General features: G+C 43.8%; 1 protein-coding gene across 1 annotated transcript; it reads right to left on the bottom strand.

The window, feature by feature from the left end:
- Window positions 1-13,018: 13,018 nt before the first annotated feature.
- On the bottom strand, window positions 13,019-25,346 carry RBM12B (RNA binding motif protein 12B). Its single transcript, XM_044294064.1, has 2 exons — window positions 25,217-25,346; window positions 13,019-18,739 (listed from the first exon to the last, which is right to left on the bottom strand). The coding sequence occupies exon 2, from the start codon at window positions 18,577-18,579 to the stop codon at window positions 16,807-16,809; it is 1,773 nt and encodes a 590-aa protein (XP_044149999.1). The 5' UTR covers window positions 18,580-18,739; window positions 25,217-25,346; the 3' UTR covers window positions 13,019-16,806.
- Window positions 25,347-26,430: the final 1,084 nt, after the last annotated feature.

The following is a 26,430-nucleotide window of genomic DNA, read 5'->3' as shown; positions in this document are numbered from 1 at the left end:
TTCCCATTGCGTGATTTTAAATCTGCACCCATGGTTTCTGTTGTTCATCTAGCCACCATTCTTTCAAGAATGAAAGACCTATAGCTCTGTAATAGTCTCTAATTGATGGTAGACGTATTCCTCCAATTTTCTTCCTTCCGATTAATATTGAGTGGGCAAGTCTGGATGGTCTTTTATTCCAAATACATCTATTCAGAAGTGTCTGGGCTCTCCTGAAGAATACGTTCAGAATATGTATAGGTAAGGCACGGAATACATATATCAGTTTGGGAAGGGTCATCATTTGGAATGCTGATACCCTACCCACCCACAACAACTCCTTTAATGCAAAACTAAAAAAGTCCTGTTCCAGTGTGTTCAATAATGGTATGAATTTGTGATTATAAAGGAGTGAGCATGGATACGTCAAATGCACCCCCAGATAAGTGATACTATTTTTCTGCCAATCCAGCTGGAAAGTAGATTTAAGAGCACGTAATTCCCCTGGAGGTATCTGTATTGGTAGTGCATGGGACTTGGCCCCATTGATTTTGTAGTAAGACAGGGCCCCAAATGAGGATATAACTTCTATGGCTTTGTATAGGGACTGTCTCGGGTTCGTGAGAGTTAAAATAATATCATCCGCATATATATAACGCCATTTTATGAATACAGTTGCCAATGGCGATTCCTTTTATTTCTTCACTTAGTCTAATGTGTTGCGCTAAAGGCTCCAGGGCCATAATGAAAATTAATGGTGAAATGGGACATCCTTGACATGATCCATTTGTGATATTAAATCTCCCCGAGGTGACCCCATTTGTGTAGACCTGAGCTGATAAATTTGCATATAAGCTAGAGATGGCCTGCCTGATTAAGCCATGAAGCCCCATCTTATTTAACACAGAAAAGGTATACGACCACCTTAGTCTGTCGAATGCCTTCTCGGCATCAAGGGTCACTGCAAGGATTGGGATCTTTCTTTTTTCTGCATAGTTAAAAATGTTTAGTGTTTTCCTGGTATTATCTGCTGCCTGGCATCCCTTAATAAATCCTTTAATAAGTCTGTTGGTCTGTTTTAATAAGTGATGGTAAAACGGGGGCTAATCGGTTTGTTATCAGTTTGGAGAAGATTTTTATGTCCAAATTAAGCAAAGATATGAGCCTGAAGTTTTGTGGGATATTATCAGGTTAACCTGGTTTTGGTAGGGTAATTATAAGTGCCGTCTGCATTTCAGCTGGGAAAGGTATACCTGTAGAAGCTCTTTGGTAAATGGATGTCAAATGTGATTTCTGACCTTTTTTTTATCAAATTGTCGGAGCCAAGGTGTTCTCCAAGTTTGATTTAAGAGGGGCCTACAATCTGATCAGAATCAAGGAAGGGGATGAGTGGAAAACGGCCTTCAACACGCATGAGGGTCATTTCGAAAATCTGGTTATGCCTTTTGGGTTAACTAACGCGCCAGCGGTGTTTCAGCGATTTGTCAATGACATTTTCCTTCATTTGGTGGGAAGGTTCATTGTAATTTACTTGGATGATATACTAATTTACTCTCCTGATCTGAAGACCCATCAGGATCACGTGAGACAGGTTTTGTCGATCCTTCGGGAGAATAAATTATATGCTAAATTGAAGAAATGTGTGTTTTCTGTGCAGGAGCTTCCGTTTCTGGGATATCTGCTTTCTGACTCTGGTTTTCGTATGGACCCCGAAAAGGTCCGGGCGGTTCTGGAATGGGACCGACCGGAAAATTAGAAAGCTTTGATGCGGTTTTTGGGGTTTACCAATTATTATAGAAAATGTATCTTGAACTACTTTACCATTGTAAAACCTTTGACCGATATGACTAGGAAAGGCGTCGACTTCTCTGTCTGGTCGAATGAGGCATTGCAGGCCTTTTCAGCTATTAAGGAATGTTTTGCGTCTGCTCCCATTCTGATGCAGTCCGAAGTGTCTCAGCCATTTGTGGTGAAGGTGGATGCTTTAGAGGTGGGGGTTGGAGAAGTGTTGTCGCAGGGTTCATCTCCTGGCAAATTGTGTCCGTGTGCATTTTTTTCCAAGAAGCTCTCGTCACCGAGAGGAATTATGATGTAGGAGATAGGGAATTGCTGGCCATCAAATTGGCCTTTGAGGAATAGCGTCACTGGTTGGAGGGGGCGTCTCATCCCGTTACGGTATATACTGATCATAAGAATTTGGCTTACCTGCAATCCGCCAAGCGTCTGAATCCTAGACAGGCTAGCTGGTCACTGTTCTTTACTAGGTTCAATTTTGTGGTTACTTTTCGCCCGAGGGTTAAAAACGTCAAGGTAGATGCATTGTCTCATAGTTTTTCTGGAGGAAGTGATTCAAAGGATCCTTCTCCGATTTTGGCTGATGAGGTGGTGGTCTCCGCTCTGTACCCTAAGTTGGAGATGAAGGTGTTGGGAGCCCAGGAGGGGGCTCCTGATTCTTGTCCCCCAGGGAGGTTGTTTGTTCCTGCTGGACTGCTATACAAGGTATTCAAGGAACATCACGATACTGTCCTTGCTGGACATCCTGGTGGCAAGTCCACCTTTGATCTTATTTCTCGGAGGTTCTGGTGGCCCGAGTTACGTAAGAGTGTTGAGGATTACGTAGCAGCTTGTGAGACCTGTGCACGGTCAAAGGTTGCTCACACTCAACCTTCTGGTTCACTTCTTCCTTTGTCTATTCCATCTCGTCCTTGGACGCACTTGTCTATTGACTTTATTACTGATCTGCCGAATTCCTCCGGGAAAACTGTGATTTTGGTGGTTGTTGACAGTTTTAGTAAAATGGCTCACTTTGTATCGTTAGCTAGTCTGCCCAATGCTAAGACTCTTGCTCAGATTTTTTTTGATAACATCGTGAAAATACATGGCATTCCCTTGGATGTGGTTTCTGATAGGAGCACGCAGTTTGTTTCCAGGTTTTGGAGGGCGTTCTGCTCTCATCTTGTGTTCAACTTTCGTTCTCTTCCGCTTTTCATCCGCAGTCGAATGGGCAGACAGAGCGTACTAACCAAAACCTGGAGATCTACTTGGTGCTTTGTGGCTGAGAACCAGGAGGACTGGTCCTCATTCTTATCTCTAGCAGAGTTTGCTTTGAATAACTGTAGGCAGGAGTCCACGGGTAAGTCACCATTTTATGGCGCATACGGTTTTCATCCTCAGTTTGGTACCTTTTTTGGGACTGGTTCCTCTGGGATGCCAGAGGAGGAGAGATTTTCTTCTGCCTTGTCTTCTATCTGGCGGAGGATCCAAGTTAATTTGGAGAAGATGGGTGAGAGATATAAGCGAATGGCTGACAGGAGACGTATGACTGGTCCGGACCTGTGTGTGGGTGATCTGGTGTGGTTATCTACTAAAAATATTAAACTGAGAGTACCATCTTGGAAACTGGGTCCAAGATTTATTGGACCGTACAAAATATCTACAGTTGTCAATCCAGTGGCGTTTCGTCTGGATCTTCCGCAGATCTGGAGGATCCATGATGTGTTCCACAGGTCTTTACTGAAGAAATATGTGAAACCGGTGGAAACATTGCCATTGCCTCCTCCCCCTGTTCTGGTTGATGGCAATTTAGAGTTTGAGATCTCTAGGGTTCTCGACTTACGTTTTCTTCGGGGTTCCCTTCAGTACCTGGTACACTGAAGGGGATACGGCCCCGAGGAGAGGATGTGGGTTCCGGCTGTGGATGTTAGTGCCAGCCGACTGGTGAGGGCCTTTCACAGGGCCCATCCGGATAAAGTTGGGCCGGGGTGTCCGGAGGTCACCCGTAGAAGGGGGGGTACTGTCATGCCCTGCTCAGGTTATGTGCGGAGGTCTGCCAGGTTAGCAGCACGTGTGTAGTTTTTTTTGGTTTGCTTTGGGTTTGGAGTTGAGCTGTATCCGCCTCCCTTAACCTCTTAAGGACACATGACGTACTGGTACGTCATGATGTCCTGGTACTTAAGAACACATCATGTATGTACGTCATGTATGGTTCTGATCACCGCCGCCCGGCAGGCAGTCCCCGCCCCCCCAATGTCGGCGATCGCAAAAAAACGCAGGTCAATTCAGACCTGCGGTTTTCAGCGTTTCCGGGTGATTCGGGTCAGGATGGTGATGGTGGTGTGATTTTACCCCACCAATCACCATCCTGCGATCCTGAGAGGTGATGGTGACAAATTGAAAAATATGCAGAAAAAAGCGTCGGGAAATTCCCACAGTATCGGATTGCAGTAGTGGGTCTCATCTTACGATATTTGGTTATAAAATATTTATTTTTCAATCAGAAAATCAAAAAGAAATTTTTTCTTTAATTTTTTATTAAATAGAATTTTCTGTTCTAAATTTGTAGCTGAAGATATTAGTATTATATTGTCAGTACAATTATATAAGTATATTGTCTGCAGGAGTTTTTATATTTATTTTTATATTTATTATTTATATTTATTATCGTTAGGTTTTTAAAAATTTTTTTTTTTTTTTTTTTTTTTAGATATAAATATTTGTGGAGACGGTCTAAAAAAAAAAAAAAAAAAAAAAAAAAAAAATTTTTTTAAAAACCTAACGATAATAAATATAAATAATAAATATAAAAATAAATATAAAAACTCCTGCAGACAATATACTTATATAATTGTACTGACAATATAATACTAATATCTTCAGCTACAAATTTAGAACAGAAAATTCTATTTAATAAAAAATTAAAGAAAAAATTTCTTTTTGATTTACTGATTGAAAAATAAATATTTTATAACCAAATATCGTAAGATGAGACCCACTACTGCAATCCGATACTGTGGGAATTTCCCGACGCTTTTTTCTGCATATTTTTCAATATTAGCGATGTCTGTGTAACTGTGGCCTATAAGGCATTATATGCCCATCTGCATAATTCTTAATCTTGTGCTATATTAAATGAAATTAAAAGGCACTTTTATAATGTTATCTTGAACACTAGATAACATTAATATTTTTAGGCTACATGAATATTAATATTTTTAGGCTACATCTCTAATTGATATTACCTATATTAGAAACACCATTGTTATTTTTTTAATATTTTAATATTTTATCTGTCACTATTTTTAGATATTCATCATTTTTTATTTATTCACTATTTATATTCATTGTCTATCCCTATATGTCTACTTCCACACTATGTGCATTAGCCAATTTCTGGTATCAGAGAACAAAAGCTCATGACTGATAAATAATATACTACACCATATAGACTATACCCCAACAAATTGTGGAAGGTGAAGCGGCATACTATAACGCAATGGAAACGCAAAAATATCAAGAATATACACAACTGCGGTTGTTGCAGCAAGAAGACAATTATAAATCTATTATAAGTGACATAGTGAAAACACTAGCGCAATGACCTGTGCAGATAACTACCCTAGCCAGACTAAATAAAATGAAAACCCAAATAACTACACACGATAAAGAAAATCAGCTGACTTCCGGAACGGAATCCATTTCGGGTCTTGCAACCAACACCTTTTGAGATATAAAAGAGAGCTGGTTCGGGTGGTCTGGTTACCACTGAGGAAGGGGATACCCCAACCCCGAAACGCGTCTGGTCAGACCCCCGAACCTATGTGAGTGCACCACATCTCCGGACCTACCTAAGGACATCGCGACAAACCAGTGAGAAGCTCTAGCTCGTAAGGTGAAGGGAGCAAAACGTCACCGCTTGTATAAGCTAAACCCGTGGAGCAAACATCTAACGCGGTGAAGACGATATCTCCCTAACAGAAGAAACTAACCTGAGCAAGCCTCTCCTGGACAGAAGAACTCATCCGCAGTCGAGAACGGAGATCCAACATACCGGTAAGACCGTTCTTATTTATAAAACCGGTACAGTAATCCAGCCAAGGTTGGCACACCACCCTAACCTAAACCCTGATTGCTAGCGGGACGCCGCCGGGTTAGGTATATGGTGTGCACTTAGTGCCGAGGACACATTCACAAACATCTACTGATTACGAAGTGCACAGTGTATTAGTATCCAACAAATACTATATTGAAGGACTCTACAGACGGTACTTCAAATCCCCCTCTCTTTGGATACATCGAGGGTTAACTTAGGACTGTGCTGGCTAGAAATTATCTTATTCTTCACAGGTGGATCCACAAACATTATGTATGCTACAAAGTAACAGAGTCTATCTATTTTCCCTCAAGTGGATATATTATTATTGCGGTAGCTATAGACTATATTATCTTTAACCGCTACCACCTCCACTGTTACTAATGCACTTTGTTTTTCATATTGCTGCTATTTTCACAATTTAGAGTACTGTTGTTGAATGTCCTAAATTAATCCAGATTGAGGTCCATACCCTATTGTAATTTTATTCAACTTTATTTTACTGTATTTGATTCAACTTTGTTTTATCAGAATATTTACTAATTAAAGCATTTGTCCTCATATCCTAGGTGTGCCCAGTCTTTTTATCTATAATTTTTTACTCTATTCAACAGTGGGGTGACACTGTGGGACTGTGAGCACCCTTGTTTGGAGGATCAGCATTCCTGTGCATCTCCTTCACTATTGCTGTATCTTGTATCCTACCCACCGTGACAGGGACACAGGACCGTGAGTATAGCTTGCTGCTGCTACTAGGAGGCGACACTAGGCTGAGAACTGTTATGCTCTCTCCAGGCTGGAGGGGGTATAGCTGGCAGGGGAGGAGCTATTAGTTTTTATCTTAGTGTCGTAGGAGGCAGACCTCCCTGCTTAGCAGGGTGGCTCTGTGATTTATTTAATTTTAATCTCTTTTCTCACAGGTTCAAGGACACAGAGTAACAAGGCTGCTCTGTCTCCCCGGGAGGCTGGCCGGTGTCGGTTGTCCCACCGCCTTGCCTCCCCCAAGAAGACAAGTGCTCCCCTGCTTCCTGCCAGCAAGACGGCCACCTACTTCAAAACCTTTACTGCCCGGTCCCCTGCCATTTCGGTGCCAGTGGCCGTAGAGGTGGCACTGCTGGTCTGACAAGGAAGGGTGAAGACGAGTGAGTATGTACCACCAGCGGTCCTTCCCCTCATAAGTCCCAATACAGCCCTGGAGAGGGGGTAGTGTTTCTGGCCATGTCTCACTAGTCATGCGGGGGTTAACTTCTGCCGTAGTACTCTGGCGGGGTCACCTTCCGCTTCCTCCTGCAGTCACGGCGGCACTCACCTTTGGTTTTCCCTGATCGGGCAATACAGAGCGAACATTCAGGGGGTGTGGATTGAGGCAATTCTCTCCGGTCAAGCTTGTCAGTGTCCGGGAGGGGCTATCTTTCTCGCCGCGACAGCGTCCCTCCCCTCCTCTGCTTGGCACTTCTCAGCGTTGGTGAGATACAGGACCTGGGTTACCGCAATTTCTGGTAGGAACATCGCTACCCCCTCCAGCGTAGTGTAGCTGTGGCACACATGTCTGACCCGGCCAATACCTTCCCTCAGGCACCCTGCAGGGCCACCTATGCCTGCACTTCGTGCATGGTAAAATTCCCTCGTGGGCAGGCTACATTTCTGTGTGCTGCATGCCATGCGCCCGCACAGAGCCATCCCTCCCCTCTACAGCCCACAGAAGTACAGGACCATTCTGGCTGTCTGGAACCTGACTGGGCAAGGGCCATGTCCGAGGCAGTGGAATACCTTTCTAAAATCTCCAACTCCACCCTTTCTCTATTGGCTCGTTTGGTTGATAAATCGCCACCGTTGCAGTCTACACCATCTCAAAGTTTACAATCCAGAAGCAGGCTTCCTAGCAAGCGTCCCAGAGCAGGTCACCATTCCTCCTCTGACGCCTCAACATCCCCCCTCCTCCAGGTTCCCATTCACAGGTGTCCTCCCTAGGCAATGCGCTGTCGGAGGGGGAGATTGTAGATTCGGATGCGGAGATGAATCCGAAGCAATCCTCACAGATTGCATCCATGGTGGATAGTCTAGTATCTGCTATCCTGGACACCTTCCAGGTACAGGAGGACATTCCCTCCGCCAGCCACCAGCGGGTGTCATTTTTGCGAGCGAAGCAGGCCCCTAAACCTTTTCCCTTGCACGACGACTTTTCTGTGCTTGTACCAAAAGCTTGGGAACAGCCAGGTCTATCCTTTTCCAGCTGAATGCGTGGAAAAATGGTCCTCTCCCCTGAAGGTGGATACACTGGTCGCTCACCTAGCGAAGAACACAGCTATTCCGCGGTGGACTGTCGCATTGAATCGCTATCCAAGTCTGTGTTTACGGCCAGTGGATCGGCTCTGCGACCCATTTTCGCTTCTGCGTGGGTGGCCAAGGCGGTCTCGGAGTGGGCCCTCCTCTTACACCAAGACCTGGCGGCGGATCTCCCACCTGCGGAGCTCCAATCCTTGGCAGTCCAAATATCGCAGGCAGGGAAGTACCTCTGCTAGGCCGCTTTGGACGCTGGTACTATGGTCGCACGCTCTTCTGCTCTCGCAGTCTCTATTCGCCAGGAGCTCTGGGTGGCAGACTCCTCCTCTAAGCGCTCGCTTTTGAGCCTCCCTTTTACCGGGTCTCGACTCTTTGGTTCCCAGCTCGATAAGATTATATCGGAAGCGACGGGTGGGAAGAGCACACATCTTCCACAACCCGAGGCAAAACTTTATTTTCGTCCTAGAGCTTCGTACTCCCGTTATCAGTCCTTTCGGAGGTTCTCTGGCACCTGTCCAGCAGCCAGACCTCCCACACAGGACCTCGGCAGCCAGACCTCCCACACAGGACCAGCGCAAAAAGCCATCTTTTAAGCCCTCGAGTTACAAAATAGAATTCAAATCCATCCCTCCCAACCGCTTTTTCCTCTCACAACCCCCCAGGGATCCAGTTCGGGCTGCAGTATTCTTTCAAGTGCCTCTAAAGGAAAGGTTTACAGATTTTTATTCAAACCTGTTTGTGGTTCCCAAAAAAGAGGGCGAGGTCCGTCCGGTGCTGGATCTCAAGGTGGTGAAACGCTTCCTCCGGATTCAACGATTCAGGATGGAATCCCTTCACTCCGTGGTTGCTTCATTGGTCAAAGGGGAATTCATGGCGTCCATAGACATTCAGGACGCCTACCTGCACGTCCCTATCGCAGCTGTTCACCAACGTTTCGCTGTTCAGTTGTGCCATTACCAATTCGTCGCCAGGCCATTCGGCCTGGCGACAGCTCCGCGGACATTCATGAAGGTACTCGCTCCCCTCCTGGCCCTTCTGCGGTCCAGAGGCATTACTCTTCTCCCTTATCTGGAAAACATCCTGATCAATGCTCCGACAGTCACTCGCGAGGGAAGTCTTCGGATCACCCTGGACACTCTCTCCCGCTTCGGCTGAATAGTGAATCTGTGGAAATCCTCCCTCAATCCTACCACCCAGATCATATTCCTTGGCATGACGCAGGATTCGGGCGCAGCATTAGTACGCCTACCACAGGACAAGAGACTGGACATCCAGCGGTCGGTGCGCCTGCTACTCCAGCGCCGCTGTACGTCAATCCGCAATTTTATGCGGGTATTGGGGGTTATGGTGGCCTCCTTCGAGGCAGTCCCATTCGCTCAGTTCCACACCAGGTCCTTTCAGCGGACAATGCCACGGCAGTGGCTTATATCAACCATCAAAGGGGGACCGACAGCCTGGCGGTGATGAAGGAATCCGCAAAGATTCTGCAGTAGGCGGAAGACCACTTTCTGGTGATATCTGCGGCCTACATTCTGGGAGTGGACAATTGGACGGCGGATTTTCTCAGCCGGGCGACGGTGGACCCGGGGGAGTGGTCTCTCCATCAGGAGGTGTACGAGGCTATCTGTCTCCGGTGGGGATGTCCGGACGTGGACTTGATGGCGTCCAGGCACAATCGCAAGCTCCCGTGCTTCTTCTCTCGCGCAAGGGATCCCGAGGCACACGGCGTGGATGCTCTCATGGCGCCATGGGACGACTTCGCAGAATCAGGATGGAGAACATCCAGGCGATCCTGATTTTTCCAGACTGGCCTCGCCGAGCTTAGTATTCAGAGCTCATGCTTCTTCTAGGGGATGCGCCGTGGCACCTTCCAATTAGGGCTGACCTTTCACAAGGTCCAGTCTTCCACCAGAATTTGGATACACTACGTTTAACGGCGTGGCTATTGAAACCTTCATTTTGAGACAGAAGGGTTTCTCTGATGCGGTCATTCGGACGAATAGAGCCAGGAAACCCTCCTCATCCAAGATTTATTACAGGACTTGGAAGTCCTTCCTGCGCTTCTGTGAGGAGCGCGATCTTCCTCCCAGACGTTTTTTCCTACTTAATATACTGGCCTTTCTGCAGTCCGGATTGGAGCTGGGTCTGGCGCTTAGTTTGTTGAAAGGACAGTTCTCTGCCCTGTCCATTTTTTTTCCGGAGGCCCCTGGCCGGGTTAGGTCCGATCAAGACCTTTATGCAGGGGGTGGCTCACACAGTGCCTCTTTATCGTCCCCCCTTGCATTCTTGGGACCTGAACTTAGGTCTGGGTTCACTCCAGGCCACTCTGTATGAACCTCTGAGAGGTCTCCCTTCGCTTGCTCTCCTGGAAAATTGCCTTTTTAGTGGCCATCAGATCTATCCGGAGGGTTTCAGAACTGGCGGCTCTTTCTTGCAAGGAGCCCTTTTTGGTGTTCCATCAGGATAAAGTGGTGGTTCGCCCAGTGCCATCTTTTCTACCTAAGGTAGTATCCTTAGTTTTGTATAAGAAAACCAATAAGACATACAGTACAGACCAAAAGTTTGGACACACCTTTTCATTCAAAGAGTTTTCTTTATTTTCATGAATATGAAGGCATCAAAACTATGAATTAACACATGTGGAATTATATACATAACAAAAAAGTGTGAAACAACTGAAAATATGTCATATTCTAGGTTCTTTAAAGTAGCCACCTTTTGCTTTGATTACTGCTTTGCACACTCTTGATGAGCTTCAAGAGGTAGTCACCTGAAATGGTCTTCCAACAGTCTTGAAGGAGTTCCCAGAGATGCTTAGCACTTGTTGGCCCTTTTGCCTTCACTCTGCGGTCCAGCTCACCCCAAACCATCTCGATTGGGTTCAGGTCAGGTGACTGTGGAGGCCAGGTCATCTCGCACAGCACCCCATCACTCTCCTTCATGGTCAAATAGCCCTTACTTTCAAAGTTTTCCCAATTTTTCGGCTGGCTGACTGACTGACCTTCATTTCTTAAAATGATGGCCACTCGTTTTTCTTTACTTAGAATTTGTATTATGGCAAGAAAAAAAAGCAGCTAACAGTCTATTCAGTAGGACTTTCAGCTGTGTATCCACCTGACTTCTCCTCAACAAAACTGATGGTCCCAACCCCATTTATAAGGCAAGAAATCCCACTTATTAAACCTGACAGGTAACACCTGTGAAGTGAAAACCATTTCAGGTGACTACCTCTTGAAGCTCATCAAGAGAATGCCAAGAGTGTGCAAAGCAGTAATCAAAGCAAAAGGTGGCTACTTTGAAGAACCTAGAATATGACATTTTTAGTTGTTTCACACTTGTTTGTTATGTATATAATTCCACGTGTTAATTCACAGTTTTGATGCCTTCAGTGTGAATCTACAATTTTCATAGTCATGAAAATAAAGAAAACTCTTTGCATGAGAAGGTGTGTCCAAACTTTTGGTCTGTACTGTATGTATTGTTTTATATTGTTATGTATTATTAAGGACGTTTATGTATTTGTTATCAAATATTCTTAGGAACACATATATTCCTATTATAGGATGATGAAAGTTTGGGTATGGACTTTGCTAATGAGTATCTGTAAAGATGGTGTAGCAGAGGAGGCACAGATATCTCTGTGAGAAAACAAGGCTCATTCATATTATTATTTAGGAGTGTGTAAAACATTTAAGGGGCACCTTGAAGTCTATCCTTAATTGGTAAGAAGTGTCAGAATTAATCCCTATAGCTTTAATATAGGTTCCAGAAGTCATGTGTATAGAATGCAAGATGAAGTCAGACTTGCGTAGTTAACTCTTTATAGTATGATGGAAATAGCTTACACAACAGTGCCACCTAGGTATGAGTAGGTGACACTACAACAGTAGCAAAAGTGCATTTTGGGTGATGTAGTGACATCACCTCCCTTATCACATGTACATGCCTAGCCGATAATGATTGGAAAACTCCAAACTCGGAAGGTGTGTAAATGATAAGTTTGTGATCATAAACCACACACACACACACACACACACACACACACACGAGGAGAGGATCCACCACCACCACCTCCAACAAGAAAAAAAGAGAAAACACAGAGAAACAAAGAAAACCCAGGAGAAAGATCCTAATGACCAGATCGTACCTTAGTGCTGACTTCCCTTAGTCCCTGCACATCATCTGTATTCTCGGTAATGTAGAACTTTGTTTCATGTAGTATTGATATAAATTAATAGCCTGATATTTAGTCAACTTCCCGCTTAGTGCGGATGCTTAGTGTTAAAAGGCGTTATGCCAATATTGTTAATATTCAGCAAAGATGCATATTGCTGAATAAAAGATCAAATATTGATTTAAGAGGAAACTCTCTGATTGGAATAATTTCATTCCATAGTCAATACCAGGCTTGATAATTTATATTGCTACCCCATTATCTGAGATTTGTCATAGTTGGGTGCAGAGCAAGGGTTCCTATCTTTTATTAACATTGAGTTTTTATATCTAAAAATTGTAGTCGAGGCGGATTGTATTATATTCTTCTGTCTGAGAGGAACTGTGTATAGGCTGGTACCTGTATCTAGTGGTGAATTTTGGGTACTGCATATCACTATGTATCATTGCAGAATATTGACTTTCACATTGATTAATCTTTGATTGTATTTTAAATTATTGTATAATAAATCATTTATATTTTTGCATAGATGCTTGTACCTTGTTTTACTGATTGCACAATATAATTAAATAACCGATCAAACTCTTTTTGGAGGTGTTATATATGTCCACCTCGAGGATCACTAATCAATTAATTTTTTTTTCTTTGATCCTTTCTTTTATATAAAGCCGTTTGCTTTATATCCCCGACACACTCATCGCGGAACAAAGCTGCACTGATAACAAAACACATTTATTAGTTAGGCCATGCACTGTACAGACATCTATCAACAAAGGTTCATCATTTCAAAGGAAAGCAAAAATATCTTTAAAGGAACAGTAACATCCAAAATAAACTGGGCAACAATTATATTAATACATCAAAGAAAATGTTTGATTCACAAGGTGAACATTTTTAGTACCCTAGTGACATGTGACTGGCCATTCTAAGTATTCAGTGTCCTGGTTTTTTGTTCTGACTTCCTGCATTAAAAGGTGCCCCAATAGGCATCTAGTCTCAAAGCAATATAAAAAAGGAGCAATATTTCTCAACACAGTCCTCCAAAAAGCCCATGTCATGTTATGGATTTTCCGAAAGGGGGAAACGTCATTATGTGCACTGCTGCATCCATTCACTGGACTAAGTGGTCGAAAAAAATATATGGAAAGAAGCCCTAAAAGAGCAACGTAGGTGGTCATGTGCTGCTTGGGGACATGTCAGTGCTAAGAACAGTGAATGGCTGCAGAGATGTATGTAACGTAATTACACAGGTGCAAGAGAACGGAAGCAGCATGGATGGGAACTAATATTGTCGTGGGGGTTGACCAATACCTTTAAAGGGGTTTTCTGAGACTTTTCTACTGATGAAATATTGATTGATGGGGGTCTGACACCTGGGATTGTGTTAGAAGGCACCAGCGCTCCTGTGAGTGATGTGCCTTCTCTCAGCTCACCAAGCACAGTACCCTCCATTTGATAGCGGCTGTGCTTGGTATCGCAGCTCAGCCCCATTCACTTTAATAGGGCTGAGCTGCGCCTAGGCCATGTGACAGAAAAATGTGACATCACTTGGCCTAGACTAAGCAGCGAGAAGGCAACTGCACTACTTCAAGCACTAATGCCTTCTCAAAACAGCTGATCGGTGTGGGTTCCGGGTGTCAGAACCCCACCAATCAGATACTGATCACCCATCCAGAGGATAGATCATCAGTAGAAATGTCTCAGAAAACGCCTTAAAGGCAGATTACTTGCGTTTTTTTTTGCACAGATAATTGTGCAGAAAAACTGCAGCATAATGCAGTACCAGCAAATTATATGAGATTTATCTACTCTCTTGTAAACGTAACTTTTTTTCTATGCGGAAATCGATCTGCTATTCAGATGTTGAAATCTGCGGCATGTCAATTCTTTGTGCGGATTTCACACTCTTTAAGGCAAGGGTGAGATCTGCAGAAAATCTGCATCAAAAACCGCAAGCGACATATTACTGTCAATAAAAAAATCAAAAAAAAATTATGTGCCCCAGAACTTGGAACATTTGTCAATTGTAACAAGTGACCCAACATTTCGATCAGGGTCTCTATTTTATGCCCTCCCACAGATGACTGACAGTTCTCTTTCTATATAGTGTATAGCAAGCTGATGAATATGAAGACTCCCAAGCTTGTGCACTGCATGGAGATGACTCCAGTGCTCAATTGGATGTTTAACAAAATGACTGGACCATAAAAAGTGACCCAGGGTTTCAATCTAGTCTCTGTCACCAGTGTAAGGGTCCATTCACACATCCGTATGTGTTTTGCGGATACACCGATCCTCAAAACACGGACACCGGCAATGTGCGTTCCGCATTTTGCGAACCGCACATCGCTGGTACTATAATAGAAAATGCCTAATCTTGTCCGCAATTGCAGACAAGAATAGGACATGTTCTATTTTTTTCGGGAACGGAATTGCGGACCCGGAAGTCCAGATCCGCAGTTCTGGATCCGGGCAGCCCTTAGTGTGGCCCCATAGAAATGAATGGGTCCGCAATTCCGTTCATCAAAAAGCGGAACAGAATTGCGGATGTGTGAATGGAGCCTAAGCTGTGCTCACATAGGGGAGCATAAAACTGGTTCCATATTCCCTATAATATAAAAGCCTATTTTGAAGCATCTACAAAAAAAAAAAAAAAAAAAAGTATGTGCAATTGGGTTATGTAGCTTTTGTGATACTTCAAAGCTGACTAATGGGATAAAGGAAAATTACTAATATAAGTCTGCTAAATCTGGCCCTAGACATGGTAATTTGGCTTTCACATAGCTGTGTGTGGGATACTTTTCCAGGAAGGACCATGGCTCATGTGAGCCGCACTAACTGCATCCCATACTAAGATGATGCTGTGAGCATTTGATAGTAGACCAGTGGTCGCGCTGGAACTCATCATAGATCGATATGACGCAATGTGTGTGGGTCAGATAAGCCACAGTCAGTCCAGGAAACTTGGCCGTCACACAGACCACACTCAGCTGTGTGAAAGCTGCCGAAATGTGAGGATATGTTGAATGTGACAGTAGAAACAGCAATTGTGCATGGGAAAGGCCAAGATTTCCCAACCTGCGTCTCAAACTTACAACACCCATCATGTTTAAAATAAATAAAAAATTGCCGTAATACAATTTTTCATAGTTATTAAAGCACTTTTCCATCCATTTATAAGGGACCAGAAAACACCTTTATGCTACATAATAATTGCTAGCTGCACGGTTGTCCGATACCAATATCGGACAACAATCGGACAGTGATGTGGTTTTACTATCAGTTATAATACATCAAAAAATCTTACCTAGATGTTGGTTGAGTGTAGTCTACAAGAAATGTGCCAGGAGAATTAGGATGCTTTCACACGAGCGAGTGTCATGCTCCGCAGTCGCAGCGTTAGTATGCGGCAGCTCCCGGCCTGACCTCCCAGAACTGCCAGGGTCGCATAGCATTATATTGATTTATGATGGATGCTATGTAACCCTTACAGTTCTGGAATATATTATATAACACTAATGTAATGCTGGCAGTGTTATCAAATACATTCCAGACCTCTAAGGGTTACATAGTATCATGAATCAATATAATGCTTTGCGACCCCGGCATTGCTGGAAGTTCAGGACGGGAGCTGTCTGATACGCACGCTGCGAGTCCAGAGCATGAGACTCGCTCGTGTGAAACCAGCCTTGGTATTAATGTACACTTGAACATAAAAAAAAAAAAAAATATCAATCTCTAAGGTTATGTCCACAGTGTCTGTCTTGTTTATCCCTATGCCCCCCCCCCAAATTAACGTAACAGAGGCCAAAAAAAAAAAAATCTCAAGACCACTAGGGTGTGTCTGCATAACTTTTTTTTTCTTCTTTAATTGTACAGCGAAGCGCAGCAGAATGTGCTTTCCTATATCGTAAGCACAAGAACATACTGAGGGGCATTTACTAAAGTTTTTACACCACTATTGAGGTGTTAAAAAGTCATAATTTATTCCGCTTGTTATATTGGCGACTTTTAGAACTTCTTGTCACTCTTCTAAAGTGGCAGCCTGCCAGATTTAATAAGTTATAGCAGAAATCTACTTCAGATCCTGCTGCAAAGAGTGCCAGAGATGTGACTAATTTGTTAATAGGCATCTGCCTCTTAATAAATTAGGAGCATCTCACTCCGGCACACAGGGGATCAAGACTGGTATATGGGAACGCCACTCTTGGCAAGTGTCCCTGACTGTGTGTTATACAGTTTGTTAATATGGTGGCCAATGGACGGTGTATGCCACTGGCTATACAGAGGCATATACCAGAGGTATACATTGGAGAATATTTCTGATGCATCAACGTATACCTCTGAAGTATAGTTCTGACACGATATGAACAGGGCCTAATATACACTGGGGATCAACTCTTCGCATTAATTTTTCCACACTTACTCTAAGAAGGGATTTTAGAACCATACAGTGTCATTTTTATTAAAATATAAAAATATTCACCCTCAGCCCTGCTCTTCATTGTCCCAAGTCATTATCGCTTGAAGTTGGACCTTCTGGGATGGCATTTTTATTCTCTAATTGTACAGCATTTTCATTTGAAATGCACTCTGTACTTGGTGCATCATTTACAAGGACAGCGGGATCATCAGGATCATCATTTCCGAGAACAGCGGGATCATCAGGTGCGTCATTTACAAGGACAGCGGGATCATCAGGTGCGTCATTTACGAGGACAGCGGGATCATCAGGTGCGTCATTTACGAGGACAGCGGGATCATCAGGTGCGTCATTTACGAGGACAGCGGGATCATCAGGTGAGTCATTTACAAGGACAGTGGGATCATCAGGTGAGTCATTTACAAGGACAGTGGGATCATCAGATGAGTCATCTGCCTGAGCAACACATTCATTAGTATTTTCTGTTTGGTGGAAACCTGTATCCTCATCTGGGATGTTGTCGTCTTCATGCATATCATTTTCCAGTTCGTCATCCTCATCATATAAATCATCTTCCTGGGTTACACAATCATTTGGATCTTCAGGCATCAGGCTTAAGGAATTTACATAGAAGAAACTTGGCAATTTTTCCACAGGAATTTTTCGCAGTTTTATTTCCTTGTCCTTGAACTTCTTACGGTGCAGTTTTTCAGCTCTCTCTAGGTCTTCTTCGGAAGAGAAGCTGACCATTACTTCCCCTTGGCCAATGCCATCTTTGTCGCACAGCAGGGAGATGTCTTCTTCATTGAGGGAAAAGCCAGCAAAGAACTTCAGAACGTCACTTTTTGTCACAGCTGGTGGAAAGTTTCTTAAATAAAGGCATCTCCCCTTGGAATAATGATGCGAGAATAAGACATTCTTTCCTGTAAGCAAATTTCTCATGCTTGATTTGGAGATGGGAGATATGAACAAAAGACGTCCCTTAAACATAACTTTGTCGAGTTTGAGAACTTTTTTATAATCTTTTTCATTTTTGAAGACAACAAAACATTCCCTTGTCCTGCGGCCCTTCTCGTCATACAGAAACTTAATGTGATCTTTGCTCACCAGGCTGAAAAACCACCTCCTCAAATCTTCTCTTGCGGTGTCATAGTTCAGGTTTGTCACATGCACGTGAAAGTCTCCGTCATATATTGGGTCTTGCTCATTTGACAGGTTCTGTGGAGACCTTTCATGCCTTCGGGGAGACCTAGATCTCCTGTGAGGAGATCGAGAACGCAAGCGTGGTGACCTGGAGCGATTAAGAGGAGACCGAGAATGCCACCCTGGTGACCTACTATACTTCTGCTGAGATCGCGAATATCTTTGCAGAGATCTGGAATGCCACTGTTTGGAACTAGAATCCCTAAAGGATGAATGAGGAAACCTTTCTGGAGATCTTGAATAGTATTCTTCTCTTTCATATCTTGATGTATAAGAAAGGTTATCCTCATCATAATGAACTCTGCCACCATATCTTACCCACTCTTTTTCATTAGACCACATCACATGTATAGCCTTACTATTACTATATCTGTATCTTCTCATGCCCTCATAGGCATCAGAACTATTATAAAATTTAACCAATGCACCACCATCAATTAATGCATGGTTATCTTTAAAGGATAATATATCAGCAATATCAAGCCCTGAAAAGTATCTTCGGACAGAGTTTGTGGTTATAATTCCAGAAGTGACTTGAACTCGCAAATACAAATGCGTTATGCTATTTCGTCGATCAAGGCTCATATCCTCAGGGGAACGACTTCTACTAGAGAATGAAGTTGGATAGCTTTGCCTGGACCACTCCATTTCTGCTGTAGAGCTAGGAGAAATATAAACTATGGAATCCTTTATGGCTCGGCCAGAAGATCGAACAGCACTCTCGCATCTACACACGTGGTGAAGTTCAGATAAGCCAGACCCCGTTCGACACCAATGACAGCAGCTCCTCCCTCAGGAATGCCCAATCCTGCAAAATGTAATCGAAGGTATCGTGAGTTAACAGCAACTGAAAGAGCACCTATCCTGACAGTTTCTGACATTCTGACCTGTAGGAAAAAAAGCTTTAAAAAAATATTTTTTTTATAGAATCATACATTAGGCTACTTTTACACTAGCGTTTTTTGCGGATCCTTCATGGATCTGCAAAAACGCTTCTGTTACAATAATACAACGGCATGCATCCGTCATGAACGGATACGGTTGTATTATGTCTTCTATAACCATGATAGATCAGTTTGAACACCATTGAAAAACAAAGAGGGACATATCCGTTTTCTATTGTGCCAAAGAAAACCGATCTGTCCCCATTGACTTATATTGTGTGCAAGGACGGATCCGTTTGGCTCCGCTTCGTCAGGAGGACAGCAAAACGCTTAAGACTGAGTTCACACGAGCGTGACAGATTAGGTCCGGATGCGTTCAGGGTGCGTTCAGATAAACTCGCACCATTTTGCAAGCAAGTTCAGTCAGTTTTGTCTGAGATTGCGTTTAGTTGTTCAGTTTTTTCCGCGCGGGTGCAATGCGTTTTGATGCATTTTTCACGCGCGTGATAAAAAACTGAAGGTTTACAAACAACATCTCCTAGCAACCATCAGTGAAAAACACATCGCACCCGCACTTGCTTGCAGATGCAATGCGTTATTCACGCAGCCCCATTCACTTCTATGGAGCCAGGGCTGCGTGAAAAACGCAGAATATAGAACATGCTGCGAAATCTCGCCCGTGTGAACGCAGCCTAAGGCAGCGTTTTGGTGTCCCCCTCCAGAGCGGAATGGAGTCTGATCGAAGGCAAACTGATGCATTCTGAGCGGAACCTTTTCCATTCAGAATGTATTAGCAAACTGATCCGTTTTGGACCGCTTTATAGAGCCCTGAACGGATCTCACGAACGGAAAGCCAAAACGATAGTGTGAAAGTAGCCTTAGTAGGAATGAGCGAAGATCCAAAGACGCTTCGCTCAAAACTTTGTTTTAATGCTGTACGGAAATCCGGCTCCATACAGCATTAAAATGTATGGGCTATGGTGTACAAGGATCGGGTTATCTAGGAATTCAGTTATGGATTCTGCTACCACAGATCATAACTTATGGTCCGTGGTAGCGGAATCCATAACGGAATTATTAGAGGACTCAAATCTTGGACGCCAAACTTGACAACACAAGCTCGCTCATCCCTAGTCATCATCGAAGGCTCGCGAGACTTTGGTGAATAACATCGTCCTTTGATTTTTCAACTTGAAAACCATTTTAAAACAGGTATCCGAAGTCGGCTTTGGTACCGACTGATACCTCAGTACCGAAGCAGACTTCGGATACCTGTTTTAAAATGGTTTTCAAGTTGAAAAATCTAATCCCGAAGTTATTCACCGAAGTCCTGTGAGATTTTGGGGATAACTAATTTTCCCCGCCGGAGCCCATACCCTTTAATGCTGAATGGAGACAGATCTCTGTACAGCAATAAAACAAAGTATCAAGCAAAGCGACTTTGGATCTAGGATCTGAAGCTTACTTCGCTCATCCCTAGAACTTATAAGCACATACTACTAAATGGACGTATAAAATATGTAAATTAACACTACAGAAAAATAATGGACAAAATGGGTTAAAATGTGGCACCAAAATTTGTATCTGCCAGTTAAACCAGATAGTGACACATCCCTTTTCTCCTAATCTGTTTTTATTTTTTGATTGCCGATTTATTTCTTCTCTTTCCTGAAGAGGATTTATGGGGGTGGCCATCTTGCATGAGCTGTTCTCAACAGCATTTAGAAAATTACTTTATAGCAGCCCCATGGTCCATAGATACAATGGTCAGGAATGGACCTCTGTGACCTGTGCAGAGGTCATTGTACAAGGAAAGAATACATAACCTCGGACAATCACCCACTGTGAATAGTGGATCCTGTCTTATCTATACACAGAGGTGATAACATTAGAGGCAGGATTAGAATGACAGATAAGCAGGTAACTGCAGGAAAGTCATCTGTATAGAGCATGAAGTGGCGCCTATTACTAGGCTTAGTGGCCAGGCGAAACGGCAGGATTTTATGTTTTTTCTTTAAATATAGACATTAACAATGAAAATAAAATAAAAAATAATTTAATACCATGTTAAACATAAAACATAATTTAAACAATAGGTCACTTTCTGATGACACATTCCCTTGTCCCATTAAATTAACTTCCCCATGTACTCGGCTATTTCTGGCAGTCCAACAGAGTGGCGGACAAACATGCCTGTCTGCTGTTCTATTCACAGGCTGCCGTTCTTGTGATATACGGAAGCCCCAGAGGACAGATTCCAGGTGAAACCTTTATTTAAAAAATAAAATAAAATCCACTCACTTAAAGGGGTTGTCTCACTTCAGCAAGTGGCATTTATTATGTAGAGAAAGTTAAAGTCTGAGTTATAAAAAAATAATAATATAGCACGGAAAATCTGATATATAACTGAGCTAAGCAAGTTTTATGCAAAAAAAAAAAAAATTATATATATATATATATATATCCTTATTTCCCTGGTTCTTTTCTGGCCCTTTGTTTACATGCAATAAAAACAATGTCTGCCCCTCCCCCTGCTCTGCTAAGGGAGTGAATACAAGAGCTGCCCTGAGTGACATGTCTGCCTGCTGGGAGACTCTGCAGCATGTTGTATGTGTAGGACTACAAGTCCAAGCTGTATAATGACACTGCTAAGGGAGTGGATACAAGAGCTGCCCTGAGTGCTGGAAGAAAACAGCAACTTGTAAGTGTAGAACTTCATGTCCCACCTGTATAATGACACTGCTAAGGCTACTTTCACATTTGCGTTCGGGGCTCCGCTTGTGAGTTCCGTTTAAAGGCTCTCACAAGCGGCCCCAAACTCATCCGTCCTGCCCTAATGCATTCTGAGTGGATGCGGATCCGCTCAGAATGCATCAGTCTGGAATGGTTTGGGCAACTGCTTGCAGCGTTCGGGTGTCCGCCTGGCCGTGCGGAGGCAAACGGATCCGTCCAGACTTACAATGTAAGTCAATGGGGACGGATCCTTTTGAATTTAACACAATATGGCTAAATTTTCAAACGGATCCGTCCCCCATTGACTTTCAATGTAAAGTCTGGACGGATCCGTCTGCGGCTACTTTCACACTTTTTTTTACAATATAATGCAGACGGATCCGTTCTGAGCGAATCCATCATCTGCATTATATGAGCGGATCCGTCTCAGACGGATCCACTCTGAACGCAAATGTGAAAGTAGCCTAATACACACAGAATCTTCCCCCTACCTTTTTGCTCCAGTGCCCAGCATTGTCACTACCTGCAGAGCTGTGCAGCTGAAGGGGTTAAGAATCCTAGCAGAGAGTAGACGGCAGTGAAGGGGGGCGTGGCCAGCACAGTGACGTCTGTTTACAGGCTTGTAAACGACCTTTATCAGAGCAGGGAGAGAAGCTGACATCACAGGTCATGTGACCCTCAGTGAAATCTGAGAAACCAGGCACCGGAGATAAAGTGAGTGAATTGGAAAGCTGTTACATTTGCCTAGTTAGGAACATAGAAAGAACAAAAAAATGACTCGGATAACCCCTTTAATACAAGACACTTACTAATGTATTGTAATTGTCCATATTGCCTCCTTTGCTGGCTGGATTAATTTTTCCATCACATTATACACTGCTCGTATCCATGGTTATGACCACCCAGCAATCCAGCAGTGGTGGTCGTGTTTGCACACTGCAGACAAAAGTGTCGGCCTCTCTGGTGGTCGGAACCATGGGAGCGCATATACGCTAGTGCATTTTCCTGTAGTGTTCAAGCACGACCACCACTGATGAATTGCAGGGTGGTCAAAACCATGGAAACAAGCAGTGTATAATGTGATGGAAAAATGTATCAAACCAGCAAAGGATGCAATATGAACAATCACAATACATTAGTAAGTGCCTTGTATTAACTTTCTCTACATGATAAATGCCATTTGCATTAGTGAGACAACCCCTTTAATCCCATGATGCTGTTATCGCTCTGATACTTCCCACTTCCCACTTTCTGGTACCTTCTCGCTAAGCAGGACATGCCTGCTCAGCCAATCACTGGCTGAGGCGAGTCACGGCTATGGTTGTGATTGGTTGAGCATGCATCTCCAAGGCTTTTTCTGTTTGTTGAGTCGGGACGAAGAAGTGAAGACCAAAGAGAACTGCTGTCAGTTAAAGGGGTGTTCCAATTATAAAAAGTTATCCCCTATCCACAGGATAGGGGATAATTGTCAGATCGGTGGGGGTCCTACTGCTGGGACTACCACTGATTACGAGAACGGGGGCCCCATACCCTGAAATGGATGGAGCAGCTGGTCGGAAAGTGCGCAGCCGTTCCATTAATTTCCATGGGTGCGGTGACGATAGCCGAGCACTGTACAAAACAGGTTCAAATCTGTCCATTATCATCTCTGGGGAGGCTTCGCTCCTGTTTTTGGCTCACAATCAATGATGGAAATCACCGAATAAAACACTGACATTCACTGTGCGAATGAGACCGTAAGGGCTGTTTCACACAAGTAAGTCCATTACGGGAATCACGCTCCATGTGTGAGCGTGATCCTCCATTCTGGGACTTGCAGGAACGCACGATATTATGATTTTTAATGCTGTGTGCCTCTGCTTGACCTTCTACAGGATCACTGTGACATAAAGCTGTCATTATGATCCTGTAGAAGATCATGCAACGGTAAGAAGGCAGGGAGACCAGAGGCAGGCTGAGGAGCCTCTGCATCATACAGTTATCCAGCACCTTCAGTGTAAGAATGCTGAAGACAGATAAAGTGCCCCTCTAAAGAGGTGTTTTGGTACTTTTACACGGATGACCTTCCGATATTGATGTCCTGTGGTATAGCTATCCACTTAACCACAAACATTTACTCACTGGGGGGTGAGAGAAAAAAAAAGTTGCTATCAATACATCTCTGGGAGCAGCTTATCTTTTTTTTTTTTTTTTTTACTTTCAGCCTTTCCGGAACCATACATTTTATGTGTTTGGTCACACAACTGTATGAGGGCTTGTTTTTTGCAGGACAAGTTGTATTTTCTAATGGCACCATTTACTGTAGCATACAATATAGTGGGAAGCTGGGACATTCCAAATGGGATGGAATTGGGGAAAAAACTAACGCAATTCTGTTTCGTATTTGCTGCATTCCCTATGCATGTTCCGGTCATTCTCTGGGTCGGTACGATTACTGCAACACCACATTGATATAGTTATATTCTTCTCTTTTAAGGCTGAAAAATAAAACTTTGGAAAAACGTTTTTCTTTCCATAGCCATATTCTGTCCCTATAGCTTAGCCTACTTTCACACTCGCGTTTTGGCTTCCCGTTTGTCAGATCCGTTCAGGGCTCTCACAAGCAGTTCCAAAATGAATCAGTTTGCATTCTGAATGGAAAAGATCCGCTCAGGAGGCATCAGGTTGCCTCCGTTCGGGGGGATAAAAAAAATTAAAAAAAAGTGAAAATAGACAATATAACGTATTTATCCTGTGTAGTGAACATCATAACTGGGGAAAAGAAATACATTTAAGTACTCAATTTGTCTTTTTTTGGTCAAAAAGCCCATACACACTCCAAAATGGTATCACTAAAACCTACTGATCTTTATTTAAGAAATGAGCCCTCACAGCACTGGCGATGTAACTATAAAAATGTTACGGCAACACAAAGATATATTTTTTTTTTAAGTTTTTTCTTCACAATTTTTATTTTTTATGTATTAAAACACAAGAAAAACGATACAAATGTGCTATCATTTTAATTGTATTGACCCAGAAAATGAAGGGAACAGGTCAGTTTTACCACTAAGCTGTAAAACAAAACCCTTAAAACTGTGGCAGAATTTATTTTTTCGCATTTCCACCCCATTTGGAGTTTTTTCCCCCAGCTTCCCACTATGTTATATGCAATTATAAATGGAGCCATTAGAAAGTACACTCATAAAACAAGGCCTCATACGGAGGTCTCTGCCGTAGGTTCTCATTTAACGGTGCGGATCCGCTCTCTATTTTGAATGGAGCCAAGAGGCGCAGGCGGTAACCGCGCCAAGAGTGGACTGGTATCTTCTTGGGGCAGTCTGAAAAACCATGTGGCAAAAAGCCTCCATCGCATGAACTAGGAGCAGATTGAAAACAATGGGCGGTGCTTTCAGCACAGATTCAGACGGGTTTCATTTCGGCCCCGAATCCGCACTGAAACCCTGCGTCTGAACACACCCTATGGCCATCACCTGACACCTCCCAGCCTGGCGGCTCCTGACTGTGATGTAGGGCGCACAGAGCACCGCCGCCCCATTACCGGGAGACATCGTGCAGGTCACCGCGCAGCCTGCGCGCTCACTAGGCCTAGTGTGAACACGGGCCCATCAGGCTCCAGACAAACACAACCCGCATCGTTGCCGTAAAGCGGGCGCTTTATAACTTACTATACGCGAGCGATCGTTTCTACTCCTTCCCGGCGGCCACACATTTCAGTGTCGTGACGTCATTTCCCGTTCCAGGACGGAAGTGCTCTGACGCGCAATGCCGTCGCCCTAACGGTAGTGTCTAAACGCCATGCGCCGTCCCGGCGGTCACGTGACACTGAAAGCCTCCACTTAGACGCTGACCCTGCGCCTCACCCTAAAACACCGCCCTTTAGGGTTAGTTATTACTACACTGCTAAACGTGTATTACCACAGCGCATGGCGTGTAGCTATTACCCGGCTAGTACATCCGGCGCCTGCTTCAAGCCCACGTGACCTCTGCACGTCACGTGACTCTGCAACTTCACAAGGTGGCTGCTTGAGGCACATGAAGTTTATAGACAAAACAAAACCGTCACCTAACTTCTTGGTACTTTCACACTGTGACACTAGTGTTATTGTTTTCCGGCATAGAGTTCCGTCCTAGGGGCTCAATACCGGAAAAGAATTGATCAGTTTTATCCCCATGCATTCTGAATAGAGAGCAATCCGTTCAGGATGCATCAGGATGTTTTCAGTTCAGTCTTTTTGCCTTTTCAGGACTGAGATAATACCGCAGCATGCTATGGTTTTATGTCCGTTCAAAATTCTAGAACATTTGCCAGAATGCCCTATGTTCAGGCAAAACGGATCCGGCATTGCGGTCCGCGCATGCTCAGACTGCAAAAAGTGTGGAAAAAAATGAATGGATCCGGCATTTCAATGTATTTGTCAAACGGATCAGGATCCTGATCCGTCTGACAAATGCCATCAGTTTGCATACATTTTGACAGATCCGGCAGGCAGTTCTGGCGACAGAACTGCCTGCCGGAATCCTCTGCCGCAAGTGTGAAAGTAGCCTTAGGGCTGTTTCACACGAGCGAGTCCATTGCGGGAATCACGCTCCATGTGCGAGTGTGATCCTCCGCTCTGGACTTGCAGGAGTGCACGGCATTATCATGATTTATAATGCTATGCGTCTCTGCATGGGCTTTTTTCCACAGAATTATAGTGACATAAAGCTGTCAGTATGAGGCCTCATGCACACGACCGTTGTGTGCATCCGTGTCCGTTCCGTTTTCCGTGATTTTTTGCGGACCCATTGACTTTCAATGGGTCTGTTGAAAACTCGGAAAATGCACCGTTTGTCATCCGTGTCCGTGTTTCCTGTGCTATTTTTTGACAGACAACGGTTC

This window comes from Bufo gargarizans, chromosome 5 (genome assembly GCF_014858855.1).
Source record: "Bufo gargarizans isolate SCDJY-AF-19 chromosome 5, ASM1485885v1, whole genome shotgun sequence".
Lineage (NCBI taxonomy): Eukaryota > Metazoa > Chordata > Amphibia > Anura > Bufonidae > Bufo > Bufo gargarizans.
This window is presented reverse-complemented; position numbering and strand designations above follow the sequence as displayed.

Excerpts from the sequence above, each read along its gene's own strand:
- RBM12B (XM_044294064.1), bottom strand. The coding sequence starts at position 18,579 with ATGGAGTGGTCCAGGCAAAGCTATCCAACTTCATTCTCTAGTAGAAGT.